We start from the raw sequence: 20265 nt of genomic DNA, 5'->3' as shown, positions 1-20265 counted from the left end.
TGATATTTAAAACGCAGATAAACCACCTTGTTATCTATTAAAGATAATTCTGAAATCGGGATATTTCAAATGTGTCGTTAATCGTATCTCGAATGCTGACAAAACGTAGTACTATAGAAATAAATATACCTAGTGTAATTAACTAACAACCTTCAATAAAGGCGCTTCTTATTAGGAAACCCGTCGAGCACAATATAGAAGCAAGGTAATCTAGAAGTTCCAACAAGAGCTAATGAACACATAAATCAAATAAGAGGAATAAAATCAAGGAACATTCTGAGGGGCGAAATGACGATGTAACAAATATCACTGGTAAAAAGTAGGAAATAACTAATAATAGGACAGACCAAGTACAACAGGACGTAAGAAGAAATGGTAATGAATTATCTGGATAAAGAACAGAGGAACAACCTAACAATTGCAAGAGGGAAAGAAAAAATGAGATAAAAGGTAAGGCTCGTAAAATGTAAAGTACGTACACATATTCAAGTTAATAAATAATAAACCAGTGGAGCATATTCAATAGATATCATCACCGTAAAAACATTAAAAATGTATTTATTTCATCTGAAACAGAAAAATATATAAAACAATTTATTGAATAAATGTAAAAGTAATTTAAGTCTACTTTTATTGTTTGAGTGAATACATTTCCTGTTACCTATTGTCTGATACAAAAAAAAAATCATTTATTGGATAGACACAAAGATGAAACCAAATTCAGAAAAAAAGAGGCAACAAAGTCTTACTGATAATGGAAAAGTTTTAGAAAGATAATCAATATATTTTAAATACTTTATTTGTTGTAGAAACTATGAATCCATGTTCAACAATATAAACATCAGGAGAGCTTAGATTATAAAAAGAAAAGAAAAGAAATAACATTATTTGACAACAGAAAATTGACAAATAATTCCCATTAAAACATTAGAAAATTGAAGTTCAATGTAAGGATCTCTTTTCAACGAATTAATTATCAAACTGTACAATCGTATATACATGTGGTGTATACTACTTATGTTTGCGGACATTAGTATTATGTAGCACCAGTCAAAAGTGGAATGTCTGCGAGCAGAAGGTTGAGAAGATTCAAATGAAGAGAAGAGAGAAAGAAACTGAAAGCAATCAGGATAAAAACAGGAACGAAGAAACAGTGGAGCTTGTAAGAGACAATCCAAAACTATGTAGCAAATCATGCATGATTTCCACATTTTACTAGGCCACTATGTGACTATGAATTAAATAATAAGTTGGTTATCCCCACCATATATATATATTTATGAGATGGTGGAGATTTGTAGCTCGGGTGGATGATTTTGGTGGAGTTTTGTTCTCTGAGCTGGATGGTTTGCTAGTGGAGCCTTCATTTCTTTTCTGAACAACATCATCAGCACAAAATTTAGGTAGAAGTAAAATATTCGGATTTCTCCACATATGGCTTGCAGCTTGTCCTGTAGACCTCGATCTTCATTGGCTATTGTTGTTATTTAACCTGTTATTTTTTACTTCTTCATATTGATTGTATCTCCCATTGATTTGATTCTTGGTCCTATATTTGTTCATAATTTTTCTGATTGGTTGGTGGGTTGGGTCGATTGTATTGTGTTTATTGATCGTTGGTTGACCCGAGTGCCAAGCTTCCAAAAATACTCGAGTGTTTTTAGAATTGCCTCTATCCAAGATCTGAATATTTGCCCAGTCGAATGTGTCTACATGTATTAATATAAGCGAAGATATGTCATGGTGTTCGACAGCTAAATGATGTTCGTGCAGATTAAGGTGGAGAGTGCGTCCACTTTGTCTGATGAAGTGTTTTTCGCAGTTGGAACAATTTATTTTGTAAATGATATTCGGTTTTTCTATATATATATATATATATATATATCACCTCACTTCATCCACATTAAAATCCGATGCAAACGTAATAGTTTCACAAGTCTTTCTGTTTGCAAACACACAATCTTTTATTGTTATCATGAATATTACGTAATCTAGTATTGTATTCTTTCTGTCACATCATCATGTTTATCTCTTGTTCATATGTCCTCATAGACCAAATACTTCAACAAAATTTTAAAATATATACGATTGTACAGCTTGATAATAAATTCGTTCGAAAGAGATCCCTTTGCTGAACTTCATGTTTTTAAAACAAAATTATTTGTTCATATCCAATACTTTAAACTATTATTATGAACTATAAGTTTACAGTGAGTGAAAAACAAAAGATCCATTCATTTGAGGTAAACTATATAATTACAGTTGTAAATTATACACATGAGTTAAATAAATTTTGTTTTAATCTATATATGACAAAAATTATTTGAAAAACACGATGACTGTAACGTTTTCAAACTAAATGAACTAAATCTTCGTAACAAAAATTCTGTAATAACTTAATTGAATCTAGATTTAGTAATTCGATTCAGTAAACCTAAAAATTCTTATGGTTGATTTTGCATAAACTACTACAAGTCGGTAACGGAGAAAATCCAGTTCGAATACCCATAAAGAAAATATGATAATAACGAGTGTTTCTACACTTTGTAACAAAATAATTAGGTACACTATAAAAAGCTTAGAACAAGCAGACGTTTTATTTCAGTAAATAAAGCTTGCGAAATATTCAATTATGTTTACTTGTTCTCTTACGAATATCGACTGACAAACCTTTATCTAAATTTGAAAGAACAATTTCATAATACATAGGTGCTGAGACAATGGAAGATGTTGCCCACAAATGCCCTGGTACACCCGAGAGTGGGGAGAGTCCGTTCTCCCTCTCCAAATACTCTCACACGGCCACGCGAATATATAGCCTCTGTCAGGGAAGTCCTATTCATTACCTTCTCGTGGCAGGGTGTTGTTTACGAAATTGAGAAAACGAAAAGCAAATGTCCAGCGCTTTAACCGGGTTGGTGGACACGGAGGGTCCACCTAGGGGATTTGGAAAACACTGATTCCAAACCAATGGTGCACATGGGCTCCAGTATCCTGAAGGAACAAATGGCGTATGAATCAATCGTTAGTCACCGGCAACCATGGGACTGCATCTCCTTACGATGGTTCACTGTCTTATGGTTCAGATCTTTAGGTCAAAGGCTCCGGGTGTGGCTCCCTATGAAAACCACCTGCTTCAGTTTGGGCACCTGGGCAGTATCACAGCCCTCACACAAATCAAATGAGATTTGTGCGGCGCATATGTATCTGGTGCTTCCTTGTACCGATATTTATGTGTTTAAATAAAATAAATAAATAATTAGAAATGAAGTGGTATTTGTAAAAATTTAACCTCAAGGTTTCACTTAACAATCTATTTTGATCTACTTTTCCTTAGAAGAAATTAGGAACAGGTTGTCAACTGAAACGTTGCGGCTATTTTTAGTCTCAGTCACCGAGACTTTTAGAGTAAGAAATAGGTTGAAAATATCACTTTAAAGGGGTACTAAGATTGATCCATTCATCCACAAAAATTATGAAAAGTATAGAGAATTAATTATTTAGTTGCTAGTTAATTTCAACCACTTATATACATTACAAATAAATATATAAATACTAAAATTAAGAGCTACTACTTTGTAAACGTTGATAAGAGTTTTAGGAGTGAAAAAAACGTGCAAAATTAAATAAAATGACTGAATAAGTGTCACACAGTTTTAGAGAATGAAATTTAGGACAAATATAAATGAATACAACAATAAATACACAATTTGATTGACTGGAATTAATCTTTCTAAATGGATATATATATATATATTTGAATGAATAAGTGCCTACGAATGATTTAAAACTCCGCCTGTAGCTCTTCTAGAGTTACTGTCGGTCCCAAGCCCGGGTAAAGGAGGAGGGTTGGGCATGGGGTTAGCGACCCCATCCGGTAGAAACACTAACTCGCTAAAAAACGCTAACCAGAAAAAATAATTCAACGAATGGTTTAAATCATAAATATAAAACATGAAATATAGAAATGATTTTTCTTAACTTGACCAAGTTGAGAACAAAATAATGATTGAAATAATTTACGTTTTTGATACTTAAACGGGTTATCTTAAGTAAAATACGACGATAGGGTAGATGACAATTAGAAAAAGAAAGCAAATGAAACACTGTAGAGCGAAAGTTAGAAATAACTAGAAAAAAGACAGGAGTAACATTTTTGTACTTGATTCTTTTATTATTTCAACACAAAACATTCATCGGGGAAATATAGGTAGGAATTTATCGAGAAATCGGTTCACTTCTATGACGGAGATTCTAGAAGGTAAGTGATAAATTTTAAATCCCATTGATGAAAGAATGAGTAAATATGAAAAGCTGAATAATTATTTGGTTACTTTCATTTCTACTCTTGACTAATCGTTTATTTGAGACGAATCAGATATACATTTGTAACAATTTTAGTTTCATGGCATACTATTTAATTTACATTTTAATAACCAATTTTAATCTCGTTAAACATCATCAATGAGAATCATCAGGTATCAAATCCAGGATGGTCTTGATTTGACTTCAGTAGGAAAAGTGTCAACGTAATAATCTACAAGTGACGCACTTGATGCAAGGCATTCCTATTCCGAGTTTCATGCCTAACGATATCGTTGGAGAGTACTGTCCAGCAGTCATATACTTTGGGATAAAGCAATTTTCTAGTGACGTTGAGAGGAAAGTGTTCCGTTGAATGATATCAAACCAAATGTTAACAGTTATTTATTTATTTACTGACTTCAATAAGCTCATTCCAGCTGATATTATTTTGTTTTTGTTGGTTTATTGTATTTCTAGCATTGAATAGTTACATATTTCTGTAAAATTAAACATTCATCAATAAATATTTTCTTTGTGGAAAAAGACTATATAACCAAATGATTGACAATAACTCCACATATTTGTAAATAAACAAAAATACACAAAAACAAATGTATAATATTTAAATGACCATGGTTAAAATGAAAATATTTTATATTTATTTACAGAACAAAAGAAACAATGTAGAAAATGCAACGACATTTTTGCACAAACAATAAAACATGAGATCAATCATACGTAAACATATCTATGATGATTTGGATTAATTTTCAATTTAAGAGTATATTTTTTCATGATCCAATACTAGTGTAGTGAACAAGAACACTAGTGGGGACAAACGAATGTATTTAGACACAAATTACAGACTATCTCACTAAATTCTGATAAACATACAGCAAACAGTTAATTTGCAAATTAACAACCAATTGTCTCAATCTTCACTGTTCCTTCTGTAAATATCAATCCATCTTCTCTAATTCCATTGTTCATGCATTTTCCTATCGATTGCGCTTCATTTCAGTTCTTTCCTTACCGGCCTTCTGCCAAAATACATTCTATGTCTGACCATCACCATATACTACTTATGAGGATATAAGTAGACCACACTACACTAGTGATACTGAACAGAGGTTCGAAACATTTCAACAACAGTGAACACATACCAGTTAAACTATACAGGCAGAAATTTAGAAGCTCCGAGTAATTGATCTAATCAATGTTCAACAGTCCATAATTTTTCACTTTATTTAGTTTGTGTTGTAATGTGATACTCGGGCAATGTTATGAGTAACTTATTGTTTCACATTCTCACTTGATTGAATCCAAAAATGGAGAATAAAAGGTTAAATATGACAACAAAAAATGTATCGTTCTGAATTATCTTGATTCATTATTTTGATCAATTTATTGTGGTTAGTAGTATCGGAAAATTACAGAATAACTAATAAGTTATTCTCTTAATATGTTACATTTAGAGTGAACAGACAGTAATGTATTGTATTCAATCAGCTAAAATGATTGCTCTAAAGTAAGTTCAATAAGTGAACAATGGTGTCGCTTTAGCGTAGAGATAGACAACATTCAACAATACTATTGTTTTTGATGCTTGAAGAGGATAAATTTAACCAATCACATCGAGGGAAAGAGTGGTGAATAAATTTTAAATTTTTCTGGGACGTTTCTAAAAATACTGACCACCCAACGGTAAATTGGAGTATGTCTTGAACTTAACCAAAAAATGTAATATCCTTAAAACTTTATTTCTCTGAACACTAAGATAATGTAAAATGGTGAATAAATGAGTGATCTTTAGTGAGACCCCTTAAGAAAACTACTGACAATCGAAGCAAATGCCTTTTATCATTTATTTAAGCTGTAATTTTTTTTATTTTATTATTCAGGAAGTATTTTTCAGTTTATTGTTTTGAATGCCAATAACTTGGGTTAAATGTATACAAAAGTATTTCTTTTATAATAATCATATGACTGAATATTTCTTATGGAATGTATCATTACAGAATTTAGTAAATCACTCAAAAATTAAGAGCTAAAACGAGAGTATCTAGCATAATAAAAAAAAATGTAATTTTTTTCTATTGATTTCTATGGATAAAAAGGTCAGATCGAAAAGTGAAGACTGACTAAACAACTAAGAGTATGTTTATCAAATTAATAGTTTCTACTCCACTGTTCATACCAAATTATAATCCGGAACCTGATTAATATTATTGTAAAATAAATAAATTGATAGGACATAATGGGTTGTACTTGAGGAATAAATTCGAAGTCAAAATTGATCAATATATAAAGAGAACTAAATCGTTTGGTTAGTTGTACGTGATGACATGATAGACTGACAAAACCGAGAAATGAATAAGAAGAGTTCATATTTTAAAACCATAATAATTTTAAGATAGTAATGAGGTTTTATTTGACAAATGATAAGAAAGCATAGTACAATAATAAATTGAGAGCCTAATTCAGATTGCCTCGAAACGCCAGATGTTCAATGTTTAGAATAAAGATGTGTATCGATCGATCAGTGATCTACCAGTATGAATGCTTAACATCTACGAGGTTAGTTGGACGCCGAACGACTACTTAGTGATAACGTCCTTGACTATGTCACAGAGTGGTTTAGGTTCGAATCCTGAAGGAAACTATTGGCTATCTAAAGATTCCAAATATGCTTCTATAACGAGTGTCATATGCCGCAAAACCTAGTATCGATGCCTTTTTTGATCGTCGCTGGCTTATTAGTATCAAAACAGACTACATCGCCAAGTCAAATCATCTACATTATTGTTCTGATTGGAATATGATTAATAGAAATCGATTAGCACCAAGGATTGAAAAACCAATATTCGTTACTACTTACTTAGTGATTAATTAGTGTATGTGCTAACTGTCAGATTAAAAACCTTTAGATATAACTGTCCAAATGCCTACTTATTACCAGACATTTACTAATTACGTTAGTAAGATGCATGCTAACAAAGGCACAAGCACGAAACGCATTTTTGAATATTAAGAGGATTTTAATACAAATACTTTAAAACATTTTTTGGTTAAAAAATCATTGAGAAAATGTCAATATATGACACGATTCTGCATATACTATCCAATTTAATATTCACTATATTTAATATAGAGCAAGTAATTCCGTACATCAAATCATATCAAGTTTTGAGCTAAGTAATCTATTGGTTAACTTAGGAAGTTTTCTTATCATCAGATGTTGTACCAGTAATTCTGGACAACAATGACATTGTTAAACAAGACACAAACCAACTGCTTTAACACAAAACTTCATTTCACCTTTCAGACAAAAGTTGAGTAGAAACGAAAAAGAATCTAAAAAAAAACCAACTAATTGGCCTCAGAAATCCGGAACTAACTGTAATTTGGCGTTGAGTCTAAAAGTAATCCAATTGAACTTATGAAGCCCTAAATTACTCTACTTATCGATATACTATTAACAACGAGTTGTTAAATAAGAACGTAATCAAACATTGTTCTCAATAGTTCTATCGCAAACTTCAGAGTATTTAATAAGTTGGTAAATTCTATATGCAGCTAACCAACAGTCTCAAGCATTGGTCATTAGTAGTAGGGTAATAGAATAAGTATGAATGAACTTGAATACAGAGTTTTAAATAAGAATAAGAATATTCGTTGGTGAGATTTCTAACTTAAATCCGTTAAAATGACTAAGATTTACGTTATCCCTATCTGATTCTCAATGTTTTTTTGGAGCAAAAGTACCTCGGAAGAAATCATAAAGTCGATGAGACATACTTATTAACTTAAGTTATAAGCCTTGTAAAAAAAATATAAACTTTATGTTAGAAATTTGACAATCAAATCGTTCAATGAATGATTTAGATAATATAACTTCAAAACCAATATCCGAAGAATTGATGAAAATACACATTATTTTGAGATGAAGATGTGTGAATATCAGCCGGCTTTCTGAAATCCCGATATATCTTTGTATACATCAGTAGATGTGGAAAACTGTAAACATGATTTTCGTTAAGAAAATATTAAAAACTTGAATAGAGACAATACATAAAATACGAGAGATATTTAAGACTTTTGAAACATAGACAATTCTGCAACCTTTGAAAAATAATTGACTTTGACTTAATCTATGATTCACCAAATGAGAAAAAATGATAACCAACTAAGGAACTGAATCACAGTACAAACTTTGATAAGTCTATTATAACCAACATCTATCAAGGACAAGCTCCGAGTCAAATGTGAATAAATTTATTGTAATTCATTTAATCTAGGTTGATCAAATTGTTTATAATAAAGACAATGACGTGTAGTAAATCAAATCATGGATGCGCACTGCTGAGGAGTCCCACAATAGGATGAAACGGCCGTCCAGTGCTTCCAGGTTTTCTTCCATGGTGGTCTAGCTTCAATTGAATCATGATTTCAACTATCAAATCGGTTTGATTAGAAAAAAGAACAGTCCATTACTCTGTACTTAATAATACAACAATCTTCTTATAGTTTTGCTTCAGTTTATTTGTTTAGTAAAATATTTAAACTTCTCAAATCATACTTCATATTGTGTTCTTTTATGGGACGTTGATAGAACAAAAATACATAATTATTTCATCGTATTGTGTATGATTCCATTAGAATATGTTTTCTACCACACAGAAAAAAATAGAATCATAAAATACACCGAGTAAAAACTTATCTAAGGATAATAGAGAAGAAAAAAAGAGAAAGTAAAGTATGAAGAGAATAACCCTATTGTCAATTTAAGTGATTTAGTTGCACCTAAAGTGTTGGTGATATGGCCTTCAGCTGGAGACCATGAAGGCATAACGAAAAACCGAAACTGGTGCTACTTTAATTAACATTTAATTTACCTATTAACAGGCGAACGACATAGGAAAATTTATTTTACAGAGGGAATTTGTCTCTTTCGTTTGGTCAACTTTCTCCTCCTACCAGTGGTCAGATATAATTGGGACAACAGAAATAGCTTGAATTCAAGAAAAAAAACTGTTAAAAGAATCAAGTATTTTGGGGCTAAGATACCTTGATTATCCTAAACAGACAAGAATGATATACAGTAGGTTTACTTGAAGTGTAAAGGAGATTAGTTTAATATCCAGGTGATGTGTTACAGATTGATCTCACTTGAGGCACCATTAAAAATCAGAGGGACTCGACAGCTATTTTATTCCAGTATATGACTACTCAGAAGTGCCCGCTGACGACCCCACCAGGAATTAAGCCTGAGACTTTCATGTATCGCTGAGGACGAGTAACCATTAAAAGCACTAGGGTGATATTCAATGATGCAATTCCAACTTCAGTTTGTTTGCAGAATTTTAAAACAACCTGAGTATTATGGGACAAATTAAAATGCAACAACCAAAACAAATGGACATACATTTAAATGCATACGACTAAACCATTCTCATCTTTGACATTTTATACTGATGACGATAGGTTTCTAAGCGTGTCACGTTGCTTTAACATTGTTAAGTATATATACCTGATAGAGGGCTGACGAAATAACACTTGTAAATAATGACTTGAGATTACATTCATATCTCGGAAGCCCCATGAAAACACTACGATGGTCGCTGTGTATCATCATACTTAGTTAAACATATTCCGCGAATATAAGAATGCATGTTTCAGACTTTTGGTTTCGATATTTGGAGAAAAAGTTTTCCGAAAAGTCCTATTTAAAATATAAGAGACCTACTACAGTTAATCAAATGGACAGATTAGACATTCCATTTTCAACGTTTCTTTATTTATTATAATTTTATTTTCTGGTAATTGTTTCAACAAACTTCTCTTTACCATTATCAAAAAGGAAAAAACAATGGTGGTTCGATTGGAATTTAATGGCATATATCTTTGAAGCATCTATACCATTGTACTGAACCTACAGCAGCGTATAAAATACTGATGCACTGATTATGGAGGTATCATTATTTACTTTAGTGTCCGGTTCTACCAAACGAAGAGATAATCCGTTCTGATGATGTCAGATATTTGTAGACCAATCCGTACTGTCCTGATGAACCAGTCAGGACAGAATTAGCCATTTTAATATTAGAAATCGATAGATAAAAAGAATACTAACTAATCAAGTAAAAAGTATAACATTCTCGCTTATCTTCTGGTTGACTAAAAGCAGCGAACATTTTTCTAGTTCACGGCCCAATAGATATTTCAATATCGGTACAACGGAGTATTATTAAGTGGAAATTTAGTTAGCTTCGATAAAACCATCATGGTAAAAGGTATTCCACATGCAAATCGTTTAAAAATATATTCTCCTTTAGCACAGAAATAAATATGTACTATCGAGTAATATACTGTATGGAAATTCAGAATTTATTATATCGTCGCAACTTGATAAATCATATACAGACAGTTTGCGCTGGCACACAGATACACTTGGATTTTTAGATTACTTAAAATCACGTCGTTTGATGGTGCGTTATGTACATTTTTGAAAGTAATATAAAATACCTTAAAGAAATAGTTGAGTATACAAATGCATTATAAAACCTTAGATGAAAGAAATTACATAAGATTTAAATAGAAAATCTCATTCGTTATATACGGTTTCTTCTTACATGCATTTGTGTGTATGATTTACACATCTTCGTCATTATCCAATTACATATGTTATTTGTATAGTGTCATAGTTGGCTAAATAGTCTCATGTGACCATAAAAAACTCTGTATTAAACATGAGGACAATTAGATTCTTTATAGACGGAATTAGTGAAGAAATTTTAGTTATGATGTATATCAAAAACATTTTTAAAAATATGTATAGTATGATAAAAAGAAACAATATTTATTATAACTAAACCAAATGAACTTACCGTAACTACACCTTGTTGGAATGCAGATTGAGCAAGTATACCGGGACCTTCATATAATTTCCCTGAGTCTTCAGGTCCCCAACTACCTGAGTAAATATCAATGTAATCTTGTCGAAAATGTAATGTTTCCGCTTCAACTCTATCCGTTATGTAACCATCTAACATACGTATGCCTGCGTTTTATTTTTAATAAACAGTAATAGAAAAGCACATACTGAATAGGTTATATAAACTTGTAAGAATGTAAGCTAATAAAATAATATTTTACTATTGCATTCGTCAAATTGGTAAACGATAAAATGGTAACAACTTTTGCAATAGAGGTAACTTTAAAGAATTTATAGCCTGTTTGATGAAATAGTCGAATAAATGAATGTGAAGTTAGACCATGGTGTTAGCAACGGCTGGAAAGCATAGATCGTCTTCAGCATCCCTTCCTTTTTACTTTTTACAACCAATCTTGAAATAAAGCTTGGATCATATTGGCAACATTTTGTCTTCTTTTTGGGTATCAAGGTTTCTAAATTGATTGGAGTCTAAGGACAAGCGTTCACTATTCAAACTTGATAGAGATTTACCATGTGATAAAACAGCTCAGTATTTACCTGAATAACTACGAACATTGTTGACGAGAGATTTATGACTGCTAGTCTAGTCATAGTTTCAGGAGACTTCGAAAGGTTCACATCAAGACCTAATACAATGAATCCGTTAAAAAATCAGCGGTTGTTTAATTTATTATAAAATCGTAATCATGTCGATGCTTTTTAAGTTCTATTGAGTTCATAATATACCGCAATCGTTTCGCAATGTAATTAGTATCTAATTACTACGGCACATAAATTGGTTTTCCCCTCTAATCACACACTTTTTCATAAGGACATCTAGATGTCGGTTTTTGGGACTCAATCAATACCAAATGATAGTAAATGGTCATCATTCAAATATTTTTTTTCAGAAGAGGTAATACTGTCAAGCATATTCATTAACTGATGAAATGTGTTACTAAACGATGTAAGTTATCAAAAGCAGTATGAATATATCAGATGATGAAATATGTTATTTTGTGTTACAAACGTTTTTAAAGAGTGAAATGATAATCAGTCTCTCATTAATTAACGATCAGTAGAAAATTAAGGAAACACATGCACTTATAAACATCTGAAATTAAGGTACATCAAACCCGTAATCAAAGTCGGTTAAAGCTACATTCGTTTACGTTTTCGGAACTAAATGAAGTAGTTTAACAGTTAAAGATGTTTTTCCTACTCCTAAATTAAACTAATTTTCCACATTGCGACTTAAAAGTACTATATATTTTCAAAGGCTTACATATGTTACTTTACATATTCGTAGTAACTCCGAATATATTCAACAATCACTTTTAAAAACTTATTACTGTACAATCTGAAGTGATTTCAAACAACAAAGACTGAATGAATCCTAGTTAAATCGAAAATAATATCTTGTCTATAACTTTTCATCTGAGATACATTTCATAAACTGGTAAATCAAGTATAACCTTGTTCATCAATCTGAGTTAAAACGAAATTACTCGGAAACTGATAACTATATTTTATAACTGGTCAAATTTAATTGAGATAGAATTTCAGCAAATACCTCTAAAGATGACTAAACAAATACTAAGAATAGTAGACTCTATCACTTTGATTTCCAACTCCCACTTTGCAAATCTACTTTGTTAACATAGAAATAGTACCAGTAAGATAAGTAGTTTTTATTATTCTACCGGTCACCCTACAATACTATAAATTCATTCACATAAGAAAACCTATAGTCAAGGTATGGAAGACTTAATCATAGTACAGATATCATGTAACATTATGAAAAAAAGGCTTTTAATTACCCACCAACTACTGATTTATCTTTTAATACACCCTTCACTAGTTATAGAAATATGTGATCTGTATTATGGAAATAAAGAACATGCACGTACAAACTGTCGAATACTATTGAAATCATGAACCAATCTAAGCAGTCCTTCCAGCTTTCAATGGTTTTATAACTTAGATAGGTTCGCGATTTTAATGAAACATGCTTTCTGTGAAACAGTAGACGGTTATAACAGAAACAATAATTTTATAGATAAAGTTCTAGTATTTTAGAGATATAAACTCTAAATATTTAGGATGCAGTGAAAACGACAAACAATATAAATTAGAAGTGTTCAGCAAACAACATTCAAAAACCGTTGTTACATAGATGCACCGTTTAAACAGGAATAATATGTGACATTTATTTTGATTCAATGTGAATTGGTAACTAAATAAGAGTTTACAAACTTAGCATTCAGATCCTGTTAGTGTGAAGCTAGTGGTCTCTTAAATTAAAGTAGGCAAAGCACGTTTCCAACCCACTACTCTGTGGTTGAAAGTTGTATGCTTTACCTATTGAACCACTGATCCTATGGTTCACAGTGCTTCATTTCACAGAACTACGTTGTTTACATGAAATATTTGTAGACATTAGTTTGATTTTTAAAATGATTTTCTTTGCTGATTGACATCAGCCATTAAACCATTGAAAATTAAGAGATATTGGAAATTTGTTTCGTCCTGGTATAGAACTATTTAAGAGTGAGAGCTAACGACTGTGTTAAAAGTTAAAGCCAAGAACTTAAAATCCAGCGTTGAGTTCCAAAAATACTAGGACAAAATATTTGTTCACTGTTTCTTGGCTCACAATGGATCCTAAGCTAATTAAAATTCCTTTACGTAAACGATTTTTAGGAGTCTGAATACGCTTAAATGATTCAAAGAAACTGATTATTGGGATGGAAGGAAATGATAAACAAAATAATAAGGCATCAAAGATTTATCAAACTAATCATGAGTACACTCGAACAGTTTTCAATTTACTTTTACGTCCCATAATCTATCTGATCTCTGATACTTCGTACATCAGACTAATCAGTAACCAATCAGAGATAATCTACAAGACTCAGCATAACAGTTGGATAATTTGATCACCTTACACAATTCAGCGAACATTAAAATAGGTAATATCTCAATGTACATTAAAACATCTATGTCGTTAAAGAAAGATTCTGTGTATACATATCATATAATAGAAAGTACACAACTAGTAACATGGGAACATTATAAACTACAGGAAAAAATGGTTTTCATTTACAGAATTTTAAATTTTTAACAGAAAAATGTTCCAAGTTATAATAAACCCTAATTTGCAAAAGCATTCAAGCGAGACCACACCGAAAACAATATATTCCACTAACAATGCTCATATCACACATAACCTAGACAGTTATCTGTTCTATTTTCAATAATATTACGGAGATTTTTATTGCTACTATTATTATTATTATTACTATTAATGGCTTTATTCAATATTACATTTTAGTACAATATAAGATTCTCAGCACGAGGTATTTCAACAGCCTTTTTTTACCAAAAAAACAAAAACGGAAATGAAAAAAAGGTGGAAAAAAAATCTGAGTCTGTACAACTTAACAAATTTGAGACAAGCTTGAGAATATAGGTTATTGACTAGGTTAACACTAACAACCTGTTCGTCACAGAGTATATTTGCTAGGAAAGGTATTATAGAACTTTTACATCTTTGCTTAAGTGCATGGATTTCAATGTATTTACGTCTCGTTCTACCAGAATATATACAAAGAGAAAGATATGAATGAAGTGGATGGTTAGATAACACCTGCCAGGAGTTTGCAAGACATTAGATATCTATCCACAACAATATTAATAATGACCTCAAAAGATTCACCACACACCTTGCTAACTGCCTTCAGCACTTTCCACAATACACCACAGTCTTTTCTCAAAGGCCATGGAAAGAATAATGGAGAGCAGTAAAGAATAATAGGTAATATGCAGGAATTTACAAATTCCAAGAATAAATGTCGAGTAATCCCAAAAACGTGCAGCCTCTTTATGTAGTAAGTCAGACGGAAAACTTTCTTCGATTACAGTAAAATATGAGAAGACCAAGACAGAGATCAGAGGAGAAGGTAAAACCAAGATAATTGACCTTCGACACTGTGTTTATCAAAGAGTCTCCAATGACACAAGCATTATGGGATCCTAAAATAGTGTATGGGTGCTGTCCATGTCTTGGGCTAAAGTTAGCAGCTTAACATTTACACTTATTTAAGTCATAAATATTCAGCTAGTTATTGATCCTAATCTGCCTCTCACCTGAAATTTCTTTAAAGTCTCCACTTACTTGAAGAGTTTTTACAAGATGAGAGTTTCTGAGTAAACACAGAGTTGAGATGTCTAATCTCTAGACTACTTAGCTTACGAACTTCAATAGTGTTTTTCTCCTTGTGCATTCTTTCTTTTACTCTACGTAGTTGTTTTAGTTGTGAGGATGTAAGATAACAAGTGATAACATCAGTGATGTTTTCCAGTGAGTCATCTGAAAATAATTCCCAGTTAGTCGTACGAAACATGTTTTTCAGAGTTTGTATATTTTCTCCTGAATAATTCATATATTTGACTTTTTTGGTAAGGTGTAAGGGTGTACTCTCTCCATGTTTTCCACGAATTATACAGTGTTCCGAGTTAGACGATTGAGCACGTTTACGAGTCACATATGTACCCACACCATTAATGAAAAAGAAGTCTAGATGAGTATCCAAACGAGTAGTAAAATCTACTACTTTTTGGTGATCTAGTGAAGAAAGGAAGCTACAGTCACATGAATTGAAATCATCACATAAAGTTAAAAGTGAACCACTGAAGGCAGTAACAGTGAATTCAGTAAATTCATCAGCGAAAACAGATAGCGCAAATGATGTGCAGTCTGGAGTCATGTAGATGTTGATAACATAAACATATTTGTATTTATTCAGATGTTTCGGACGGCATCTTAAAGTTAGACAATCGATAAAGTCATTTGAAAACTTGAAACAAGCAAAAGTAGATCGACACCAGTAACCGTTTACAAACGTAGCTACACATCCACCACACCTCTTTTTATTGCTTGACCGATCCTGACGATAGATATTGAAGTCACGTAGTGATACTAAGCAATCATCCTGTAAATCAGTTAACCAAGATTCTTGAATTGTGATGACACTACAATTATGATACATGTTTTGACTTAGTAGGAATTGGAGATAGTCCACCTAGTTAATTAGTGATCGGCAGCTGGAATTTAGCAGCTCGAGAATCGACATTTGATTAATGTTCATTCTGTTTAATGCAGATTGCCAACCACCACGATATCTCTTATTGTACTTTTTTGTAATTTTTTCAGCGAAAGGACGTAAGCTTTTCATAAACGCACCTGTATAGGTTATGCGATTTATAGACATAATGAGGTGATAAAACAAAATTAAAAAAACAGACTTGTTGAAATATTTAGATGTCAGAAACAGGTAGTTGTGATAACTATTGATGAAATTATTTTTAACTATTAAAGTCAGTGAGAAGAATGCGAATTGATAAGTGAACACGATAATATGATTTAGTTGAGTGATGGCTTCTCACGACACTGTATTATTCGCTTAAACCTTTGAATGGTTAGTGATCAATGACAAGACCACTAGCCGAATAAACAGATTTTTTATGTGATAAAATAATAAATTTTTACACAGAATATGACTACAAGGTAAACATGATTACAATTTCATAGGCGCTTGGAGGAAACTAACTTGTAACTCACTCATTCTGCAAATAATTACTGACTATTAAGTTTAATTCTTGGGCATCGTATCGAATAAAAATCCGGTTGAATTACAAAAGGGAAACATTTAAATGACTTAGCAGTCAAGATTCTCAAAATGGTCCCAACTGGAAGTGTTTTTTGTATCCATAGATTATAAAATCACATGGACTGATCAAAATGAGAAACTTAATGAAAAGATATTGAATATATTTTAAAACCAAAAGTTACGTCTTTGTAAAAACTCTTCATCTTAGATTCTTAATAATGGAATTTACCTATTAAATTCACCAAACTAATTTCGACCAACGAGTTCCAATCCTATTTAATTCGACTGATCAATTGGGTAGTAGCATTAGTCTTTAGACAAAATGTGTGAATTAAGATAAAATATCCAAACATGTACTTGGTAAACTCGTTTACATACATACACGAGAATAATGTCCAGTTTGTAGTTCTGACGAACCCCATTACTTATCATTAAGTCAAACAGAAAAACGCTTTGCCGAAAACTAAAGTTTACCGATTGACAACTGTATTGTCCATATTCAAACATATTTTATAAATGATTAAGAATTTTGTTGTCCCTAACTCGTATATGTAATTATGGTCCGGCCGTCCATGTCCATTAAAACATATATATATATATATATATATATATATATATATATATATATATATATATATATATCCATAGATAAAAACAAGGATTTAAACAAAATTGGATTAATGAAATTTTAAAAAAATTTATAACATAAATACAGTTAGATGACAAATTGACTATTTGATGAGATCAACTTCAAAATACAATGACAGTAATGAAGATCAGTTCAAAATACTTTGTATTGAGAGTATACAAATAATTAAAAACTGACAGAAATTATCAACATCATGTAGACTAAGAAAACATTATAGAAATGAATGGAAGGAAATTACTACTACTACTACTACGACTACTACCACTGTAGTGAACAAAACACGGGTTGGGGACAATCGAATGTATTTGAGCACAAATTACAGACTATCTTTACTAAGATCTGATAACCAAACAGCAAACAGTTAATTTGCAAAATAACAATCACTTGTCTCAATCTTCACTGTCCCTTCCGTAAATATCAATCTATCTTCTCTAATCTCATTGTTTATGTATTTTTCAACCAATTGCGCTTCATTTCAGTTCTTTCCTTATCGGTCTTCTGCCAAAATACATTCTAAGTCTGACCATCACCATATACTACTTATAAGAATATAAGTAGACCACATCACACTACTACCACTACTATTACTAATAATAATAATAATAATAAATAGTGAAGTATTATTTCACATGTATAGGAAAGTAAAGAAAGAAAACATATGAACCTCTGTCATCTAGTCACAGAAATATCATTTACTAAAACTCAGTCGTTAAACAGACAATAATATATTATTTTACATCATTGACTGTGTGAAGCTATCATTTAGTGATTAAAGTATTAAACTTTTAGTCATTGAGTTATAGATTAAAAGTGGGAGTTTATTGACCTAATATTTTTGTGCTTGACCCGAAAAGTACCGTCCAGAGCACACTTCCATTGCAGATCGACATTTGTAACTAGAATATCAATCTGAGACCTTTTTGTCAAAAAATAGATTACTTAAACTTATCTAAGTCATGAATTTATGGGAAAGTATGCTATTCACTGGACTAGGTAGTTTACAACGATCTACTGAAATCATGTGTTTAGTCATAACGAACTCTTATCTACTTTAATTTAACTAATGTGTATTGTGATTGACTGTAAACAATCAGTGATTTGGATTTAAATCTAATGCAATCATCATAATATTCAACACTTTGTTTTAAAAGTTGGAATCAAGTGGTTCAGACAATAATTCAAATACATTATACTTACTCCACTCAATGTGAAACCGAGTAGTATATCCGTGTACAACTGAAAAAATTTATTGCCTGATTTACGAAAAAAATGCGTTACTTTGTAATTGACCTTACTTTCTAATAAATGTGATTATAATATTGTAGTGAACGTAAACCCAGGTACGGTTAACCACTTAATTATATACAAAATCACACAGTGCCTTTGTGAAATATGAAAATCAAGAACTGAATACATCATTTTCAAATTTTCTTTGAGTGGTCCTTCACATATTCCATCATTCTTCCAATTATTTAGTTATTCCGATTGCTCTCTGTTTTCCTCCCACTTTTTTTATTTCAGTCTTCTGCCAGTAAGGATTCCATTTCCAATTCTTGCTACATACTAATTATATGTGTCCACATAAGTAGCGCACACCACACTATTAGTATTTATTTTTATTTATTTATTTAAACACATAAATATTGGTGCAAAGGGGCACCGTATACATATGCGCCGCACAAATCTCATTCGATTTGTGTGAGGGCTGTGATACTGCCCAGGTGCCCAAACTGAAGCAGGATTAGTATTTATATTATGGTGATTGCGCTAAAAATGCAAGTCAGATACACAAATACAAATTTCCTGTCAAGATATCACCCAACGATATCAAGACCAATTGGAAATGGCCAAAAAAACTATAGATTGATATTTACCACAATTGTAATCCAAATATGGGGCTTTTAAACGCTAACAAAAAGCCTATAGTATACATACAAACATAATTAGAACAATAAGGTAGCAACTTTTAACTGTGTTGCTTTCTTTTAAGATATTAATTAGTTGGATATACGACAAGAGTTCAAGATGGTTGACAAATACAACACACACAAAAAAAAATACCAAGCTTAATTAAACTAAGAAATAACGCATAAACACAAGAAGAAAATTATCAAACACAAGTGAAATGCAGGAAATTCCAGAAAGAAATAACCATAGTTTCTTTAAGACTCACAATATTTGTCAGAATGAATTAACTCTATTTACGAAAAATGCAATTAAAATAAAAGTGTACCAGAGCAAAGCTAAATAAATTATTCGCAACTGAAGGTAGGCCAATAAACACAATAAAATGACAAAAGCATGATAAAAGCTGTTTTTTTCCAGATAAGGTTTTCTATTAAGTCAGACAGTTATAAAAAACCTGGAATCTTGTCCGTCGTTTCAAGTTGTCAAAACACATTACCACATTGAGATGAAATCATCAGGCAAATGAAACAATAGTAATAAGAGTAACATTATCAGTGGTTGCAAAATATATGAAGCAGATAAAATATGATCCAAAAAGAAAGAATGACTTCATGGAATAAAAAATATACGTATTTGAAACAAAAAGAGGATGCACCTGCGGAATTGTGACCAGTCCTGGACCATGTTACCCAACGTATCCAACTATTTGTAACAATAATAATAACCAGATAGTCTGTATCTACTAACACAGAGTCAAACATTCAACAAATTTATGATTGGATGCTACATCTTGATAC

The 20265-nt window shown here is 31.5% G+C and overlaps 1 protein-coding gene across 1 annotated transcript in view; it reads right to left on the bottom strand.

Moving 5' to 3' along the window:
• The window catches only part of Smp_144080 (putative proprotein convertase subtilisin/kexin type 5 precursor (EC 3.4.21.-) (Proprotein convertase PC5) (Subtilisin/kexin-like protease PC5) (PC6) (Subtilisin-like proprotein convertase 6) (SPC6)), a gene marked incomplete at its 5' end in the record, with an annotated part of 98785 nt that overhangs the window by 60349 nt on the left and 18171 nt on the right, over positions 1-20265 (bottom strand). The window contains one exon of the mRNA XM_018795066.1: positions 11193-11365. Coding sequence (XP_018649415.1) covers positions 11193-11365 — 173 coding nt within the window. The remainder of the gene's footprint in view (positions 1-11192; positions 11366-20265) is intronic.

The sequence above is a fragment of the Schistosoma mansoni genome, chromosome 1, assembly GCF_000237925.1.
Source record: "Schistosoma mansoni strain Puerto Rico chromosome 1, complete genome".
Taxonomy (NCBI): domain Eukaryota; kingdom Metazoa; phylum Platyhelminthes; class Trematoda; order Strigeidida; family Schistosomatidae; genus Schistosoma; species Schistosoma mansoni.
This window is presented reverse-complemented; position numbering and strand designations above follow the sequence as displayed.